General features: G+C 45.5%; 1 protein-coding gene across 4 annotated transcripts in view; it reads right to left on the bottom strand.

The window, feature by feature from the left end:
- The window catches only part of LOC127625314 (rap1 GTPase-activating protein 2-like), a 73,354-nt gene that overhangs the window by 23,881 nt on the left and 31,264 nt on the right, over positions 1 to 18,209 (bottom strand). For all 4 annotated transcript variants that reach the window (XM_052100537.1, XM_052100539.1, XM_052100540.1 and 1 more), the window contains exon 2: positions 139 to 223. In XM_052100537.1, the coding sequence (XP_051956497.1) occupies positions 139 to 223 (85 nt within the window). The remainder of the gene's footprint in view (positions 1 to 138; positions 224 to 18,209) is intronic.

The raw sequence follows: 18,209 nt of genomic DNA, 5'->3' as shown, positions 1-18,209 counted from the left end.
TGCTTTTATTGAAGAATAAACAGTGTATGAAACTGGTGTCCAGAGGCTTGACTCCCAGCATGTTTTTGCAGCTCTCTGCGCAAATCCCCTTCCAGTGCTGATTCATAACAGGCATTGAGAGTCAGACATGCAGCTTACCTTCATGGCGGGAGGGGCGGTTCTTGGGGGAGAGGGAGGGCAGTCCGCCAGGGGCACATTGGAGATGGTCAGCAACTCTTGCTTCCTGCGACACAATGACATCACCGCTGTCATTTCAGTCATTTAAATCGACACTAAAACATCTACAGTAACAATTGAACCATATTGCAAAAAAAATAAAAAATAATAAATGCCCCAAGTATTTGATCACTTTTGGACACTAAAATCACATTGAAAACTGTCTGAATGCAATTGCACTATACACAAAATGTCAAACCCAGAAGCATATGGAAACAAATGATGCTCTGAAGTTTTTCTCAGAACTAACTTAAATTTTCCAAGCCATTTTTGCAACAATAACCAATTAAAAAGGTGATTTTAGTGGATGAATGAAGTCATTTCCCCTCAAGATCACACAGGTGTCCTAGCACAGTAACTGTAGGTGTAGTTCTATGAACATTTTCCAAGTTTGACAACCAGAAAATGTCCATATACATTTTGTCCTAACGTTGATCAATATATCTGTTTTATTTTAAACATAGCAAATGTTTTGTTGTGAAATGCTTGCATCAAATATTTATTTAATTGTATTTAATATTTTGTCATATACTGTAAAGTCATTCATAATTTTTTTAGTTTTGCTTAAGTGTCCAAATCCTTTTTGGGGCCACTATCAATCTATAAAATGATGGACAGGAGAATTTTGCATGGTGGTCTGCTTTGTCATCTTGAAACTTGGCATGAACTACAGTGGCCTTTATAAAGACTGTGTCCTCATTGAAACCCTCAGTCTAATCTCACTCCTCAGGAATATACCTCTCACATTTGTCCCTCATACCATTCCAAGGTCATCAATAAAATATGGGCCAAAGATGGGCAATCTGTTCTTTAAATGAGCTCTCTGGACAGAACGCTGACAGGTAAATGATCTAGAGGCTCATACTTAAAATTAATTTTCCTTCGCTTCTCCAAACCTTCCTCCTTATAAATGAAGTATGGAGAGAGAGAGAGAGAGAGAGAGAGAGAGAGAGAGAGAGAGAGAGAGAGAGACAGAGAGAGCAAAGAGGAGAGAAATGAACAAGGCTCTCAATGAACAATCCTTCATAGGCTCACTGTAAAATAGATTGCATGAATCCATCAATAAACTTGTATTAGGGAGTATCTTTGTCTCTTACCTTGTATTAGGTAAGAGACATATCGTTCATTATGCTCTATCCGCCAAGCAATGTCTATAGCATCATTCTCACAAACACTCTCAGAACTGGCAAAAAGAATGCAAGGTCTACATGCACATATACTCAAATTACTAGCGCTAAAAAACTTATAATGGTACTTCAGTTCATATTAAGACTGATAATATAAAACACTCTGTAAGTGGTCCTAACCAACGCTGAAACAACTTTAGCTATTATTGCTTTTACAGAATACTCCCTTGTTCATATTACACAAAAATTACATAAAAGTTAACTTAATGTAACTGTGAAATGCTCTCAAACTTTACTTAATCTATTTTTGTTGGGAAAACACGACACATTTTTTGGTGAGTGTGCTTCCAGACTTATCCATCCATTAACCTACCTACCTACTTACCGAATTTTCAAATCAAGGTGGCACAGTGATTATATGATAAATAATATGATACATGATAAAATAACCGAATGATGTACTACAGTTTTTCTCAATCGCTTTGGAAATTGTTTGAAACAGTCTTAACATACTCTAAACTGTAAGTGCAATTGTCACAACTGTTTTATGGGACATCACAATTCTATTGTATGTCTGCAAAATATAGGAACTCACCAAAGCATTTAGTTTGTGTTTCAAAACCTAATTATTGTGTCAGTAAATTGTCCAATGCCACCAAAATGAAAAGTTTTTTGTCATCGTGTGAGCCGTACTGGTCAAAATGTTTAGATGTTTTTTCACCATGGCAGTCAACCCTGAAATTGTTTGTTAAATACACATTTTATTTTTGTTCTACTTTTTTGTTGACACTGTCTGCTTACTGTACTATACAAGAATGTCAGTTTTGTCTAGCTGAATGCTATTGCGAATCACACTGAGCTTTTTAGATTCTGATTTCAACAGCAGGTAAAACTTTATTGGGAAAAGTCAAGACTGTACAAAACTGTAGTACACAGAAAAAAGAAAAGCACATTTGTATATATACAGTACATTTATCTTTTTGTAGCAATGTGTTACACGTAAACAGAAATTTCACATTTGCATGTCCATTTTTACACATTTCATACATGTAAACTGTACTTACTCTTTTGCACAGATGTGCCAAAACACATGCATTTTGCTTAAATGAATAAGAAATTCAAATCTGGTGTGAACAAGAAAGTAATTGTTGAGAGATTTGAACTTATTGTTTTGAAAAAAGAATTCACATTTGAGAACTGAGGCAAAGCGATTGAGAAAAACTGTAAATCAAAACACTGAACAATTCACACACATTAATTATATGCACCTTTGATTTTCGGATGATTAAAAGCTATTCAAAAATCTAATTTTTGATTGTAGTGCTTCAAAAAAACAAACACTCAAAGCAAGATTTGCCTACGAAAGTGTGGAGGACATGTCAGCCTACAAATAAAGAGATAGTTCACCCAAAAATGAAAATTCAGCCATCAATTACTCCATCAAATAAAACTTTTATTTTAATCCTGTATGACTTTATTTCCTCCATGGAACAAAAAAGATGATGTTACAGATTATTTTCAGTCACCATTCACTTTTATTACATCTTTTTTTCTAAACAATTAAATTGAATGGTGAGTGACTGCTTTTGTGTTCCACAGAAGACAGAAAGTCATACAGGATTGGAACAACAAGAGGGAGAGTAAATTATTACTGAATTATCATTTTTGAGTGAACCATATTTTCAAGTTATTGCACATACTCCAAAACATATTTCCATTCAGAACTTTGTGACACAGAATCCAAAAACTGACCTGAGAACTTTGTAGAAACTCAAATAATGCACATAAACAGTTCTGAACTCACCCATACACACACACACACACACACACACACACACACACACACACAAACATTTAACTCAACATCATGCAGACATATATGACCCACCACTGGTCGTCTGTCTCTGTCAGTCTCCGTCTCTCACACCGCTTGCGTGAACGGTGCAGGAGTCCAATAAGTGCCACGACTGCTCGGACACCTGCTCTCCGACAGCGTACTCTGGATCTGAAGTCAGACATGGCTAAACCTCAGGCTTAGTCTCAGTCCTAGTCCTGGTCACTCCTGTCACACCCACTGACATCAGTTGAATCTGCACCGTCACTCTCTTACACTGCAGAGTTGAGGTGCTGTCCTCACCAGCACAGACTGAGTGTGTGTATCCTTCACCGTGAATACCGCTCATTCTTTTTCTCGCTCTCTCTCTCCCTTCCTCTCAAATGGCATCTCACTTTGACACCTTCCTCTTGATTAGGGAGATTTGATTGCTTAACCGCTGTTATTATATTCAAGATATTTCCACTAATATCTTTTTCTTTCTTTCTTTCTTTCTTTCTTTCTTTCTATAATCTCACATCTCTTTACGTTAGGGATATCAGAGCACTCTCTCTGCCTTAGTATATCTTTCAATCAATCAATACACCCATCCATCCATCCATCCATCCATCCATCCATCCATCCATCCATCCATCCATGCATCCATCCATCCATCTAATATTCAATTGAATCAGTTCAGTTTCATTAAGTGTCCCTTGTGTTGCATTACTTAAAGGAGTCCTTCACCCAAAAATGAAAATTCTCTCATCATTTACTCACCCTCATGCCATCCCAGATGTGTATGACTTTCTCTCTTCTGCTGAACTCAAATGAAGATTTTTTGAAGAATCTCTCAGGTCTGTAGGTCCATACAATGCAAGTGAATGGGTGCCAACATTTTGAAGCTCCAAAATAACATACGTCAGCATGAAAGTAATCCATAAATCTCCAGTGGTTTAATCAATGTCTTCAGAAGTTATATGATAGATGTGGGGGAGAAACAGATCAATATATAATTCCTTTTTGAACTATAAATTTTCCTCCCTGCTTAGTCAATCTCCACTTTCACTTTCACATTCTTCTTTCACATTCATGTTTGGTGATTTACATTCTTCAAGCATATCGCCTACCTACTGGGCAGGGAAAATAATTTCTAGCAAATTAAATATTGATCTCACCCATACCTATCATCTCACTTCTGAGAATATGGATTTAAACATATGGATTATGAGTTGCATGGATTACCTTTATTCTGCTTTTATATGCTTTTTGGAGCACCAGCATTTTGGCACCCATTCATTTGCATTGTATGGACCTACAGAGCAGAGATATTTTTCTAAAAATCATAATCATAAAATAAAAAGAAAGAAAGTCATACACATCTGGGATGGCATAAGGGTGAACTGTCCCTTTAGTTTGCTTTTGGATATTTGAATTGTCATTCTTAAGTCTTATTGAACAGCCAGTCATAAGGAGATTTTCAAGGGTTCTGTTATATTCCATACAATTACAAGCCCATTCTCATCATTTAATTTCACCTTCCTGTGCAAATCCGCTCATATTTTAAGATTTCGCTCAGTGAGAGAGTGTGCTTATGAACAAACTGCTTCCATAACAGAAGGAGCATTAAAAGCTTCAGGGGATTATCAGCAAGTACTCAGGACAGCACATGTGCAACCAGACTCATCAAGAGCTGTGTTATAACACACAAATGACAACCAGACGGAGTAACAATTTGCATCGTGCTTTGCAATGTAATGTGCAAAACATATTTTCTAACTTTACTGTCATGAAATACAAATAATTCTGGAAATTATTTCTCAGATTTGAGCATCATTGATGCAGGGTTATTAAGGTTAAGGTTATACTTTTGAGTTTTATTTATTTTTATTCTCAATTTGCCCTTTTAAATCAGCTTTTTTTTTCAGTGTTTCAAGTTTTCCAGTATATTTAGTATATTAAGTATTTTAATGCAGTTTTAGTATTTTAGGGCTGTTGTGTGTGGTGAGATTTTAAATGCTTAATTTAAGCCAAAAAAGACACTGCTGGTGTTAAAGATCAGCTCTTGCAGGACTAACACGCTGTCTTGATCCAGGTGACAGATGATGAGATGGGAATTTGTGAGAACATGGCCAGTGGGTGGGGGTGGAGATGATATTTTCACATGGTCAAACCATAAAACGTGGCAATTTTATGGTTTAAATGACTTTGGAATGGTAATCTGAATGCAGTTACATTGCTTAGTGGTAAAACATTATGCAGACTGGAAATCTTGCACATTCACAACTGCATCAGTCACAGATTATCATTCATTCTTTACGGAATGTTAGGAGCAATTTATTTGTTTCACGGCTGTCAATCGATTAAAAAATATATATTAAATGAATTACAAGATATGCTGATTCTCAAATTATTTATCAAATTATTAGCAATTAATCACAAATTAATATTTGATAAAACAATTTGGCGCTCATTAATGTATGCCAAGTGCCATACATTATGTAGAATGTCATGTGGGTGTAAATATTTTTTTATTATTATTTAACTTTAATTTGATTTAAAATACAACTATTAATATTTCTTTCTGATTAAAAGTTATCAAAAAAATACTGAGTACAACATTACGACGTTAAATGGACAGTCATGTATTTTCTTTTTTTTATATATTAACTGTATTTTGGGATTTTTAAGGAAGTGGATTGTTGTCATCCATCAGCAGAGCTGGTGAATTACAGCAATTTCAAACAATACAGCAGCAGGTGCCTTTTGTTAAACCACAAAAATGTGCAACCACAATGAAAAATACATAAGATGTGAATGTTTGAAGCACAGCTTGCTGTTCTTTGTGAGTGTTACATCAGAACCATTAATTCCAGAGGAAGAGGTGAAGATGGGCAGAGAGATACTGGCTTAGTATTCAAGGACACTGGTGACTGCCGGGCACACGTGCATTTGTGAACTGTCCACCTGCTGCCATCATATCACACACACACACACACACAGACAGTTTGGTTTCCATGTTTTATGGGGACTTTACATAGACATAGTGGTTTTTATACTGTACAAACTTTATATTCTATCCCCTAAACCTAACTCTACCCCTAAACCTAACCCTCACAGAAAACTTTCTGCATTTTTACATTTTCAAAAAACATAATTTAGTATGATTTATAAGCTGTTTTCCTCATGGGGACCGACAAAATGTCCCCACAAGGTCAAAAATTTCGGGTTTTTCTATCCTTATGGGGACATTTGGTCCCCACAAAGTGATAAATACACGCTCACACACACACACACACACACACACACACACACACACACACACACACATATATATATATACTCAACATACATAACAGTAAAAACCTACAGGTTTCTGCCTGCCCTTCTACTCACAGTAGGGAGGCTGCAGAGGCTGGCATTGCTTCCTAGCACAGTTCATACCGGTTTCACCACCTTTTCAATCCTTCATTTCTATAACCTTTTATAAAAACCCAGAACACGTTGTTCTAGCAAAGGCACAGTGGCTATAGAACTGACCCAAAAGTCTCTCCCCATGTTGTCTTTTCTCCTGAGTATTTTTTGTGTCTGTGCCCTCTATTATGACATCGTGATACAAAAATACATTCAATAATCAGCTGGGTATCGACAAACAGCTGAGTCCCCAGATGGCAGACAAAATTACACTTTTCATATATGTTCCGCTAAGTTTGACCACCACAAGGAGTCATAGTATGTTTTATCTTAATATTTGATCAGTATATCTATTGTGTTGTTATCATTACTATCAAACAATTAATAAATTGTTAAGTGTGGCTTAAAAGGATAGTTCACCCAAAAATGAATAATCTGTCATCATTTACTCACCCATGTTGTACTTGTTCTAAACCCTTTTTTCTTTCGTGGAACGTAAAAGGGAGATATTAGGTAGAATTCCAGCCTCAGTCAGATTCACTTTCATTGTATGGGGGGAAAAAAGATGCAATGAAATTGAATGGTGACTGAGACTAACATTCAGAATCAGAATCAGAATGAGCTTTATTGCCAACCATGCTTACACACACACACACACACACACACACACACACAGGAATTTGTCATGATGACAGAAGCTTCCAGTGCAAATGCAATCGCAATCATATATAAATACACACAAACTTATAAAATTAAAAAATATAAACACAGAATGACTTAAAAATATAAAATAAGATAAGATGAAAAAAGATAAATATACATTAGAGCAATAATGTTGTTTTAATATTTTACATACAAATATACAGTTATTTGCAGGTGATGTAATGTATTGAAGAAGAGGTAGGATATGCTAAAGTATATAAATAAATAAATAAATATGGATATAAGTAGGAATGGATGGATTGAATATTGCAAATGGTTGTATTTACAAAAGGAAAGTATTTGGGGGCCTTTTTTACTGTTCATGAGGTTGATGCCCTGAGGGAAAAAACTGTTCCTGTGCCTGGCTATTCTGGTGCTCAGTGCTCTGTAGAGCCGGTCAGAAGGAAACAGTTTGAACAGGAAGTGTGCTGGGTGAATGGGGTCAAGAGTGATTTTACCAGCCCTTTTCGTTACTCTGGAGGTGTACAGTTCTAGCAGGGTGTGTAGGGGAGTGCCAATAATCCTCTCAGCATTCCTTTGAAATCTTTTGATGTCTGATTTGGCTGATGAACCAAACCAGATGGTTATAGAAATGCAAAGGACAGACTCAATGGTTGCTGAGTAGAACTGTATCAGCAGTGCCTGTGGCAGGTTGACTTATTCAGCTGGTGAAGGAAGCACAAACTCTGCTGGGCCTTTTTCAAAATGTAGTCTATGTGGGTCTCCCACTTCAGGTCCTGTGAGATGGTAGTGCCCAGGAACCTGAATGACTCTACTGCTGCCACAGTGCTTTTCAGAATGGTGAGCAGGGGTAATGTTGGGGTGTTCCTCCTAAAGTCCACTGTCATTTCCACTGATTTAAGCATGTTCAACTCTAGGTTGTTTTGACTGCACCAGACAGCCAGCTGTTAAACTTCCCTTCTGTATGCAGACTGTGAGCTCGTCCAGGTCTGTGGCTGCAGCTTTAAAAACACTCCAATCAGTGCAGTCAAAGCATGCTTGTTTTTCCAGCTCTGATTCATTGGTCCTTCTCTTTACAGTCTTAACAACAGATTTAGCAGATTTTAGTTTCTGCCTGTAGATCAGAAGAAGATGAACTAGACAGTAATCAGAGAGCCCCAAAGTTGCTGGAGGGACTGAGCGATATGCATCCTTCATTGTTCTGTAGCAGTGATCCAGTATATTTCCGTCTCTGGTGGGGCATGTAATGTGCTGTCTGTATTTGGGCAGTTCATGTGTGAGATTTGCCTTGTTAAAATCCCCAAGAATAATAATAAGTGAGTCCGGGTATTGTTGTTCTGTGTCTGATCTGAGTGCTGTGCTCACACACGTGTGGGGAGGAATAGAAACACACAAAATATACATGAGGAAAACTCCCGTGGCAAGAAAAGGCTTACAGTTTATGAAAAGCGCCTCTAAATTAGGATGGCACATCTTCTTCAGCATTGTTACATCTGTACATCAACATTCGTGGATTTAAAAACGTTCCACAGCCTTTAATTTTCCCCCGTTAACTCTGCAATGCGATCCGCTATGAATAGCTGCAAGCCCAGTAGAAGTAATGCTCTGTCCGCTAGGTTTCTCTGAAGCACAATGCAGCACAATTTGCAAGTAATTCATCTGTTTTGTTAGGAAGAGAGCGGCGGTTCGCTAGATGGATGCTTGGCAGCATGGTTCGAAAGCTGCACTGTCGGAGCTTGACCAGATCACTGGCTCGATTTCCTTGCTTATGCTTGTACAGCACTGCTGCTCCTCCGATTAAATGTTTATGAAAACATCAGAATAATCAAAAAGAGGTAAAAGATTGTCTGGCGTGTGTTGCTGAATATTCAGCAGCTCATCTCTGGTAAAACTGATCTGAAATAAATGACTAAACTCAAGACAAACAAACAAAAACAGAAAAAGAACTGGAGAGCTCCATACAGAGGCGGGCATCCGTGGCGCCATGATGTAACAACAAATTACGAACATCTCCATTTGTGTTCCAAGGAAGAAAGTCATACAGGTTTGCAAAAACATGAGGGTGAGTAAATGATGACAGAACTGTAATTTTTGGGGTGAACTATCTCTTTAAGTCTCCAAATACATTTTGTAGTCATTGTATATGTTACCTTAGATATGTGCAATACTAAAGCCTTTAAATGGAAAGCACAATCTGGTGAATATGTGCTGTTTCACTGCATCTCTTTCAGTTCACTCACACTTCTCCTGACCTTTTCTCTGGTATTTACAGCTGTCTGTGCTCTTTCTGTCTCTCTGTTACACTGATAATGTCCCCCACTGCTCTAATGCACACCATCCTAACAAGGTTATAATAGTTCTCTTACGAGAGGTTCTCTCGTATTGCGTAAGCTAGCTTACGCTACGGGAAAGATTCATCTTTTCTGAGATATTGAAGCCAAAAAATTATCCTTAATTTTTGTATCCATTGTCAACGCAGTGCGGCAGCTGCAGACCTTGAGCGGGCTAGCTAGCGAGCTCATAGGTTGCTCTGCGGCAACTGCTGCAGCCTATAGACGAGCTTGGGCGAACTCGCATCCAATGAGAGGCGTCCGCGCGCTCACTGCAACAAAGCCCGCCAAAATGGGCGTGACTAGAGTGCATATAAGCGTAGTTCGTAGGCTGGAACCCTGATTTTCATCTCTTCAGCGAAGCTCTTCGCATCTCTGAACTGGAAGCCGCGTCGCCGTTCGAGGGGCATCAAGCAAGCGTGGACAGCGCTCGAAGAAGCCGGCCGTCTTCGCCACCTTCAGCCGTCCTGCGAGCTACGCCATCCGGCGACGTATCCTTTTTAAAGCAAGCTAGTTCTTATGAACTTCACAAAAGAGTACGAGCGTCTTTTTAAAGATGCCTCGCTCCACTTGCGCCTCATGCCGCGCCCCTCTCAGCACCGGAGACCGCCACGTCATCTGCGCTCTCTGCCTGGGACTGGGGCATGCAGAGCTCGCCCTCGCTGAAGGCGGATGCGATCTCTGCGAGGAGCTTCCGATGTCGACCCTGCGGGCTCGACTCGAAGCGCTCAGGACCGAAGCCGCCGCGCCGCCTTCCATTCAGCCGCGCAGTAAAAGCGCCGCTCTCAAAGGCTGCCGGAACCAGTGGTAGAAGCGATTGCCTCGCCGGAGCCCCTCCCTCGAGCATCGCCTTCACCCTCCCCGCCCACCCGGGACGCGCAGTTGCCGCCGAGCGGCTGCTCTGCTGCCATCTCGGACGAAGAAGCGGAGGATAAGGGCTGTTCCATCATGGCTTCGGACAGCGAGGAGTGGTCAGGCTCACACGCCTCCTCCTCGGCCCAGGAATCCAGCAGGACCCGCGCCGGAGTCGAAGGGGAACTAACGCGCCTCCTCACACAGGCCGTCGACCGCCTCGGGCTCGAGTGGTCACCGCCCCCTGAGCAGGCTCCCAACAGACTCCACGCCGCACCTTTGCCCGCCCTCCGCGAGATGGCGGTCTAAGCTGGTGCTCCCGTCTAAGGCCTGCAGAACTACTTCCGCCTGTGTTGGCCGCGCCTATACCGCCGCCGGCCAAGCCGCATCTGCTCTGCATTCCATGGCCGTCTTACAGACAGAGGCTGTTTCAGATCTGACTAGCCGACTTGGGAGAAGCTGAACGCACTACGCGCCGCTCTCTCTGTCCGGTCTCTTCGGTTCCGCGGTGAGTGGCATTGTTGACCGTTTCTCGAAGCCCAAGCCATGAATCTCTTTCTGCCTCGTTGCGCTAGCTCCTCTGCAGGCAGCCCACATGACCAGCCTCCTGCACGAGCCTCTTCACAGCGCCCAGCTCAACAAGCCAGACTTCTCAGCGTCGACAGGCGGCCGCCCTCGATCGCGCTCAGACAGCCGCCGCAGACCGCCGGCCCCCTGCGGGCCTCGGCCTATGATTGTACTGAAACCTGAGCAACCGAAGTCCTCCTAGCGTTGTTGAGAAAACGACGGCTCAGTCCTAGCTAGCAAGCTCATAGGTTGCTCTGCGGCAACTGCTGCAGCCTATAGACGAGCTTGGGCGAACTCGCATCCAATGAGAGGCGTCCACGCGCTCACTGCAACAAAGCCCGCCAGAATGGGCGTGACTAGAGTGCATATAAGCGTAGTTCGTAGGCTGGAACCCTGATTTTCATCTCTTCAGCGAAGCTCTTCGCATCTCTGAACTGGAAGCCGCGTCGCCGTTCGAGGGGCATCAAGCAAGGGTGGACAGCGCTCGAAGAAGCCGGCCGTCTTCGCCACCTTCAGCCGTCCTGCGAGCTACGCCATCCGGCGACGTATCCTTTTTAAAGCAAGCTAGTTCTTATGAACTTCACAAAAGAGTATCGAGCGTCTTTTTAAAGATGCCTCGCTCCACTTGCGCCTCATGCCGCGCCCCTCTCAGCACCGGAGACCGCCACGTCATCTGCGCTCTCTGCCTGGGACTGGGGCATGCAGAGCTCGCCCTCGCTGAAGGCGGATGCGATCTCTGCGAGGAGCTTCCGATGTCGACCCTGCGGGCTCGACTCGAAGCGCTCAGGACCGAAGCCGCCGCGCCGCCTTCCATTCAGCCGCGCAGTAAAAAGCGCCGCTCTCAAAGGCTGCCGGAACCAGTGGTAGAAGCGATTGCCTCGCCGGAGCCCCTCCCTCGAGCATCGCCTTCACCCTCCCCGCCCACCCGGGACGCGCAGTTGCCGCCGAGCGGCTGCTCTGCTGCCATCTCGGACGAAGAAGCGGAGGATAAGGGCTGTTCCATCATGGCTTCGGACAGCGAGGAGTGGTCAGGCTCACACGCCTCCTCCTCGGCCCAGGAATCCAGCAGGACCCGCGCCGGAGTCGAAGGGGAACTAACGCGCCTCCTCACACAGGCCGTCGACCGCCTCGGGCTCGAGTGGTCACCGCCCCCTGAGCAGGCTCCCAACAGACTCCACGCCGCACCTTTGCCCGCCCTCCGCGAGATGGCGGTCTAAGCTGGTGCTCCCGTCTAAGGCCTGCAGAACTACTTCCGCCTGTGTTGGCCGCGCCTATACCGCCGCCGGCCAAGCCGCATCTGCTCTGCATTCCATGGCCGTCTTACAGACAGAGGCTGTTTCAGATCTGACTAGCCGACTTGGGAGAAGCTGAACGCACTACGCGCCGCTCTCTCTGTCCGGTCTCTTCGGTTCCGCGGTGAGTGGCATTGTTGACCGTTTCTCGAAGCCCAAGCCATGAATCTCTTTCTGCCTCGTCGCGCTAGCTCCTCTGCAGGCCGCCCACGTGACCAGCCTCCTGCACGAGCCTCTTCACAGCGCCCAGCTCAACAAGCCAGACTTCTCAGCGTCGACAGGGCGGCCGCCCTCGATCGCGCTCAGACAGCCGCCGCAGACCGCCGCCCCCCTGCGGGCCTCGGCCTAAGATTGTACTGAAACCTGAGCAACCGAAGTCCTCCTAGCGTTGTTGAGAAAACGACGGCTCAGTCCCGCCACGGCCGGACCACCGTCAAAGCTTCGCCCCCTGTCAGTCCCCTTCTCTCAGGCTACTGCAGTGGTGGATTCAGCAGCCAACAAGCCGGTGATACTACCCGTTTGCCTGCACTCAAACGCCGTTTTCACGGCGACCCAAAGAAATCTTGTAAAGAGTAAACATGCCTTATGTGTAGAAAATGTGCCCACAATCCAGTGCTCACCCCTACACACAAGCATTACACATCCCGTGTCCCTATCAGAGCACACTCACATAAGCGGTTACGACCCGCTCGAGTGTTAGAGTTAATAAACGCGCCCACGAGCCCGTGCGCGCGCCCCTCCTCTGCCCGCTCTGTCACACGGCCAGCTGTATGTAAGTCCCGTACGCCCCCTGTCAGTCCCCTTCTCTCAGGCTACTGCAGTGGTGGATTCAGCAGCCAACAAGCCGGTGATATTACCCGCTTGCCTGCACTCAAACGCCGTTTCCACGGCGACCCAAAATAAAGCCTTATGTGTAGAAAATGTGCCCACAATTCAGTGTTCACCCCTACACACAAGCATTACACGTCCCGTGTCCCTATCAGAGCACACTCACATAAAGCGGTTACGACCCGCTCGAGTGTTAGGGTTAATAAACGCACCCACGAATCCGTGCGCGCGCCCATTCTCTGGCCGCTCTGTCACACGACCAGCCTTATGTGTAGAAAATGTGCCCACAATCTAGTGTTCACCTCTACACACAAGCATTACACGTTCCGTGTCCCCATCAGAGCACACTCAAAAGCGGTTACGAACCACTCGAGTGTTAGAGTCAATAAATGCGCTCACGAATACGTGCGCGCGCCCATTCTCTGCCCGCTCTGTCACACGGCCAGCAAACACTTCTCTGTATGTAAGTCCCGTGCCCGTGGCTATGCTTGCGCATCACTTAACAGACGTGACTCTTTCCCCATTCACCTCAATCGGGAAGTCACTCACAGAACAGCCTGTCCATGCTGTCTGCGAGCAGTCCAGCATAAGCACAGTAAGCGCGCTCACACATTCTGTTCAGCGCGCTGTGTGCGGCAATCAGAGCGATTTGGCCATTCACCCTCTAACATTACGCTTCAAAGCGTGGGAAGATATTCCAGGGATATCCGAATGGGTGTTAAGCACAATAAAACAGGGCTATTTGCTACAGTTCGATCGCCGTCCTCCTTGCTTCAGAGCGCGGCTCGAAACTACTTTGAACACGGAAGCAGCGTGCATGCTTCGTTCAGAAATAGCAAACCTTCTGTGCAAAAGGGCCATAGAGAGAGTGCCGCCTCCCCTGAGCGAGTCGGGGTTTTACAGCCGTTATTTTCTTGTCCCCAAGAAAGACGGCGGCCTCAGACCAATATTAGATCTCAGGGTTTTGAACAAAGCGCTTGCAAAAAGACCGTTCAAAATGCTTACAACCAGCAAACTCCTCGCGCATGTGCGCCAGGGGGACTGGTTTATTTCTCTCGATCTGAAAAATGCATACTTTCAGATTCAGATAAATCCCCGTCACAGGCCATTCTTGAGATTCGCCTTCGACGGCCAGGTTTATCAATACACCGTCCTTCCGTTCGGCCTGTCCTTAGCACCCCGTACTTTCACGAAGTGCATGGACGCGGCGCTCGCACCCCTGCGGAGTCAGGGTTTGCGAATTCTGAACTATTTGGACGATTGGCTGATTTTGGCACAATCACATACGGAGCTTCTGTCTCACAGGACAGTTCTCCTCAGTCATCTGAACAGTTTGGGCCTTGCAGTCAATTGGACCAAGAGCTCACTACAGCCCAGTCAGGCAATTTCCTTCCTTGGAATAGAACTAGACTCAGTGGCAATGACGGCTCGCTTATCTACACAGCGCGCGCGCCGTGTGCAGCGACTAGCCGCGTCATTTCAGATGAACAGCCTCACACCTCTGAAGAAATTTCAGAGAGTGCTAGGCTACATGGCCTCAGCCGCAGCAGTACTTCAGCTGGGTTTACTGCACATGCGCCCGCTTCAGCATTGGCTAAACACCCGCGCGTCTCGCCGGGCTTGGGCCACAGGCCGCCAGCCCATCAAGGTGACTCAGACCTGTATTTCAGCTCTGCAGCCCTGGACAGTGGCCGAATGGTATCAGCGGGGAGTGACAATGGGAGCTGTATCTCGCCGAAAAGTCATCTCGACAGACGCGTCCAACACGGGTTGGGGCGCGGTCTGCGAGGGCTCTCCGGTTTTCGGCCTATGGTCAGTTCAGGAAAAGCTCCTTCACATAAATTGTCTGGAAATGATAGCGGTCGAGTACGCGCTCGTGCGCTTTCTCCCGGTCATTCAGGGTCACCACGTCCTGGTCCGTTCGGACAACAGATCTGTGGTATCCTACCTAAACCGTCAGGGCGGTGTCAGATCCAGGAACCTCTTCCATCTGACGAAACGCATACTGAGTTGGTCCCAGTGCCACCTGCGCTCGCTGAGGGCGACGCACGTGCCAGGCCACCTGAACGACGGCCCGGACAGACTGTCCAGAGACAATATTCCCCCAGGGGAATGGTCCCTGCACGCTCAAACAGTCCAGACGTTATGGCACCTATTCGGCAGAGCGGAGATAGACCTCTTTGCGTCCAAAGAGAACTCTCACTGCCCAATATTTTTCTCGAAAAGCGAGGACGCGCTGGCCCAGGACTGGCCCAGACGCCCGCTTTACGCCTTCCCTCCCGTCTCGCTATTGCCACAGGTAATGCAGAGGATCAGGGAAACGCGTCACTCGGTGCTCCTCATAGCCCCGCGTTGGGAGAATCAGACATGGTTCCCGGAGCTTACGCAGCTGTCACTGACAGCGCCGTGGCCCATCCCAGTGAGAGCAGATTTCCTCTCTCAAGCTCGCGGCACAATCTGGCATCCCCACCCAGAGCGCTGGGCGCTGCATGCGTGGGTGATCAACGACTACCCGTCGCTCTGCCAGAAGGAGTAATAAACACCATCATACACGCTAGAGCCCCTTCCACGAGAAGACTCTATGCGTCAAAATGGTCTGTGTTCTCAAAATGGTGCACCGACCGAGACCTGGACCCGCGGACATGTGGGGTGTCGTCGCTGCTCGTATTTCTACAAGAGCTGCTGGATAAGGGCAGATCCCCATCCACGCTCAAAGTGTATGTGGCGGCCGTTGCGGCGTTCGCTGAACCCCTGCACGGCCAGTCATGGGGTAAAAACGAGCTGGTCATCCGCTTCCTCAGGGGAGCTAGAAGGATGAACCCCCCGCGCCCCCATCGGTTCCTATCTGGGATCTTTCTATAGTTCTCGAAACTATGAAAGCCCCCCTTTCGAACCACTTCAATCCGTGGATTTGAAATACCTTTCACTCAAAACCGTTTTTCTGACTGCCCTGTCATCAGTCAAACGTGTGGGAGACCTTCACGCGCTGTCTGTCAGCGCTGCGTGTCTTGAGTTTGGACCAAGTGACTCCAAGGTCATTTTAAAGCCTAGACACGGCTATGTTCCCAAGGTGATCGGTACTCCTTTCAGAGCACAGGTCATTTCCCTATCGGCGCTGCCAGCACCCGATAGCGAACGCGACGCCAATCTCCTTTGCCCGGTCAGAGCACTGAGATTGTATACTGCGCGCTCCGCCGCTTTCAGACGCTCTGAGCAGCTTTTCGTTTCGTTCGGAGGGCGCACCAAAGGTCTCGCCGCCTCGAAACAGACACTATCTAGATGGATAGTGGACGCTATTGCTGCTGCATACGCGTCAAAAGACCTGCCATGCCCGTTGGGCATTAGGGCTCACTCCACTAGAGGCATGGCATCCTCGTGGGCATGGTCCAGCGGGATTTCCATTCACGACATATGTGTGGCAGCGGGATGGACTTCCCCCTCCACCTTTGTCAGATTTTACAATATGGAAGTGCCCGCTCTGCAGGCAAAACTACTAGCGGTTTAATACGCTACAGCTCCCCTGGTGAGCTGCACTGATGGGACACATTCCACACAGACCGGCACCGCCGCTCTGTCGTTCCCTTCCCACTATGTGCTTATGTATTACACAATCAATGACCCGCATTCTTGCCGGCCAAATATTATTTCCCCACTCATAAGGGCTCCCCCGGGTCCCCCTTAATTCCCTGGGGCTCATACAGTGGATGCTTGGCGCGCACGGCGTTGACAATGGGTTCCCGTAGCGTAAGCTAGCTTACGCAATACGAGAGAACCTCTCGTAAGAGAACGTATCGGTTACCTAACGTAACCTCGGTTCTCTCTAGATGAGGGAACGAGTATTGCGTAGCCGGCCGTGCTCGCGCCACGAGCGACTTTTCGCTTCAGTCAATGAAAACCAGGGTTCCAGCCTACGAACTACGCTTATATGCACTCTAGTCACGCCCATTTTGGCGGGCTTTGTTGCAGTGAGCGCGCGGACGCCTCTCATTGGATGCGAGTTCGCCCAAGCTCGTCTATAGGCTGCAGCAGTTGCCGCAGAGCAACCTATGAGCTCGCTAGCTAGCCCGCTCAAGGTCTGCAGCTGCCGCACTGCGTTGACAATGGATACAAAAATTAAGGATAATTTTTTGGCTTCAATATCTCAGAAAAGATGAATCTTTCCCGTAGCGTAAGCTAGCTTACGCAATACTCGTTCCCTCATCTAGAGAGAACCGAGGTTACGTTAGGTAACCGATACGTTTTACATTTTTATTTAGTTTTTATTTCTATTTAGTTTTAAATGTTTTGCTCCAATTTAGTTTAGTTTTCGTTTAGTTTTGTTTGTTAGTTTGTTTAGTTTTTATATTTTTTATTCATTTTAGTTTTTCATCAAATTTAGTTTTTATATCAAGTGATACATATAGAGTGGGGAAAACAGGCATTTGTGAAATGTAGGTCATATAGCTGGACACCCAAATGTACAGTGTGTAAATAATACTTATAAAAATGAAGATTTTTTATATTATAAGACCAACGGAATTTCATTACTGATATTACAGTAAGAAAAAAAAACACAATTCTGATTTAAGAATGCTTCTTTTTTTTATTGAACTTTAACCAAAAAGTCCTCTTTAGTGCAATTGAGATGAGAAAGTAAATCTTGACACAACTCTGAAAATTGATCATTAAACAAAACTCTATACCAATTCCTAATTAAATATAAAACAAATAACTGATTGACAGTGTAAGACAGAATGAGAGAAAATACTGTGTGTGTGTGTGTGTGTTTGTGAGTTAGTTTTTGTAATTTAATTACAAACTAGTCATTACGAGGATAGCCCCTGAGTCCAAATGACCTCCACCCCAATGATTCTCAGGTAACCTGAATGCTTGTACACAGGGTTCGGGATGACACAATGTTCCTTAACGTTTGATCTTCAACCCTCCCGTTTCCACACTGACCACTCCAAGATTGCTTATGTAATCAGCCTGCTCTCTGGTATGGCCCTGGACTAGCTTCCAGACCTTCACAGATGAGTACCTGCTGATTTTCCACCACCCCATCACTAGTCGTGAGTCCTCCAGATGTCTTCTCTCCCTACGACAGGGACAACATAGTGTGGAGGAG

Source organism: Xyrauchen texanus, chromosome 31 (assembly GCF_025860055.1).
Source record: "Xyrauchen texanus isolate HMW12.3.18 chromosome 31, RBS_HiC_50CHRs, whole genome shotgun sequence".
Classification (NCBI taxonomy): Eukaryota; Metazoa; Chordata; class Actinopteri; order Cypriniformes; family Catostomidae; genus Xyrauchen; species Xyrauchen texanus.
This window is presented reverse-complemented; position numbering and strand designations above follow the sequence as displayed.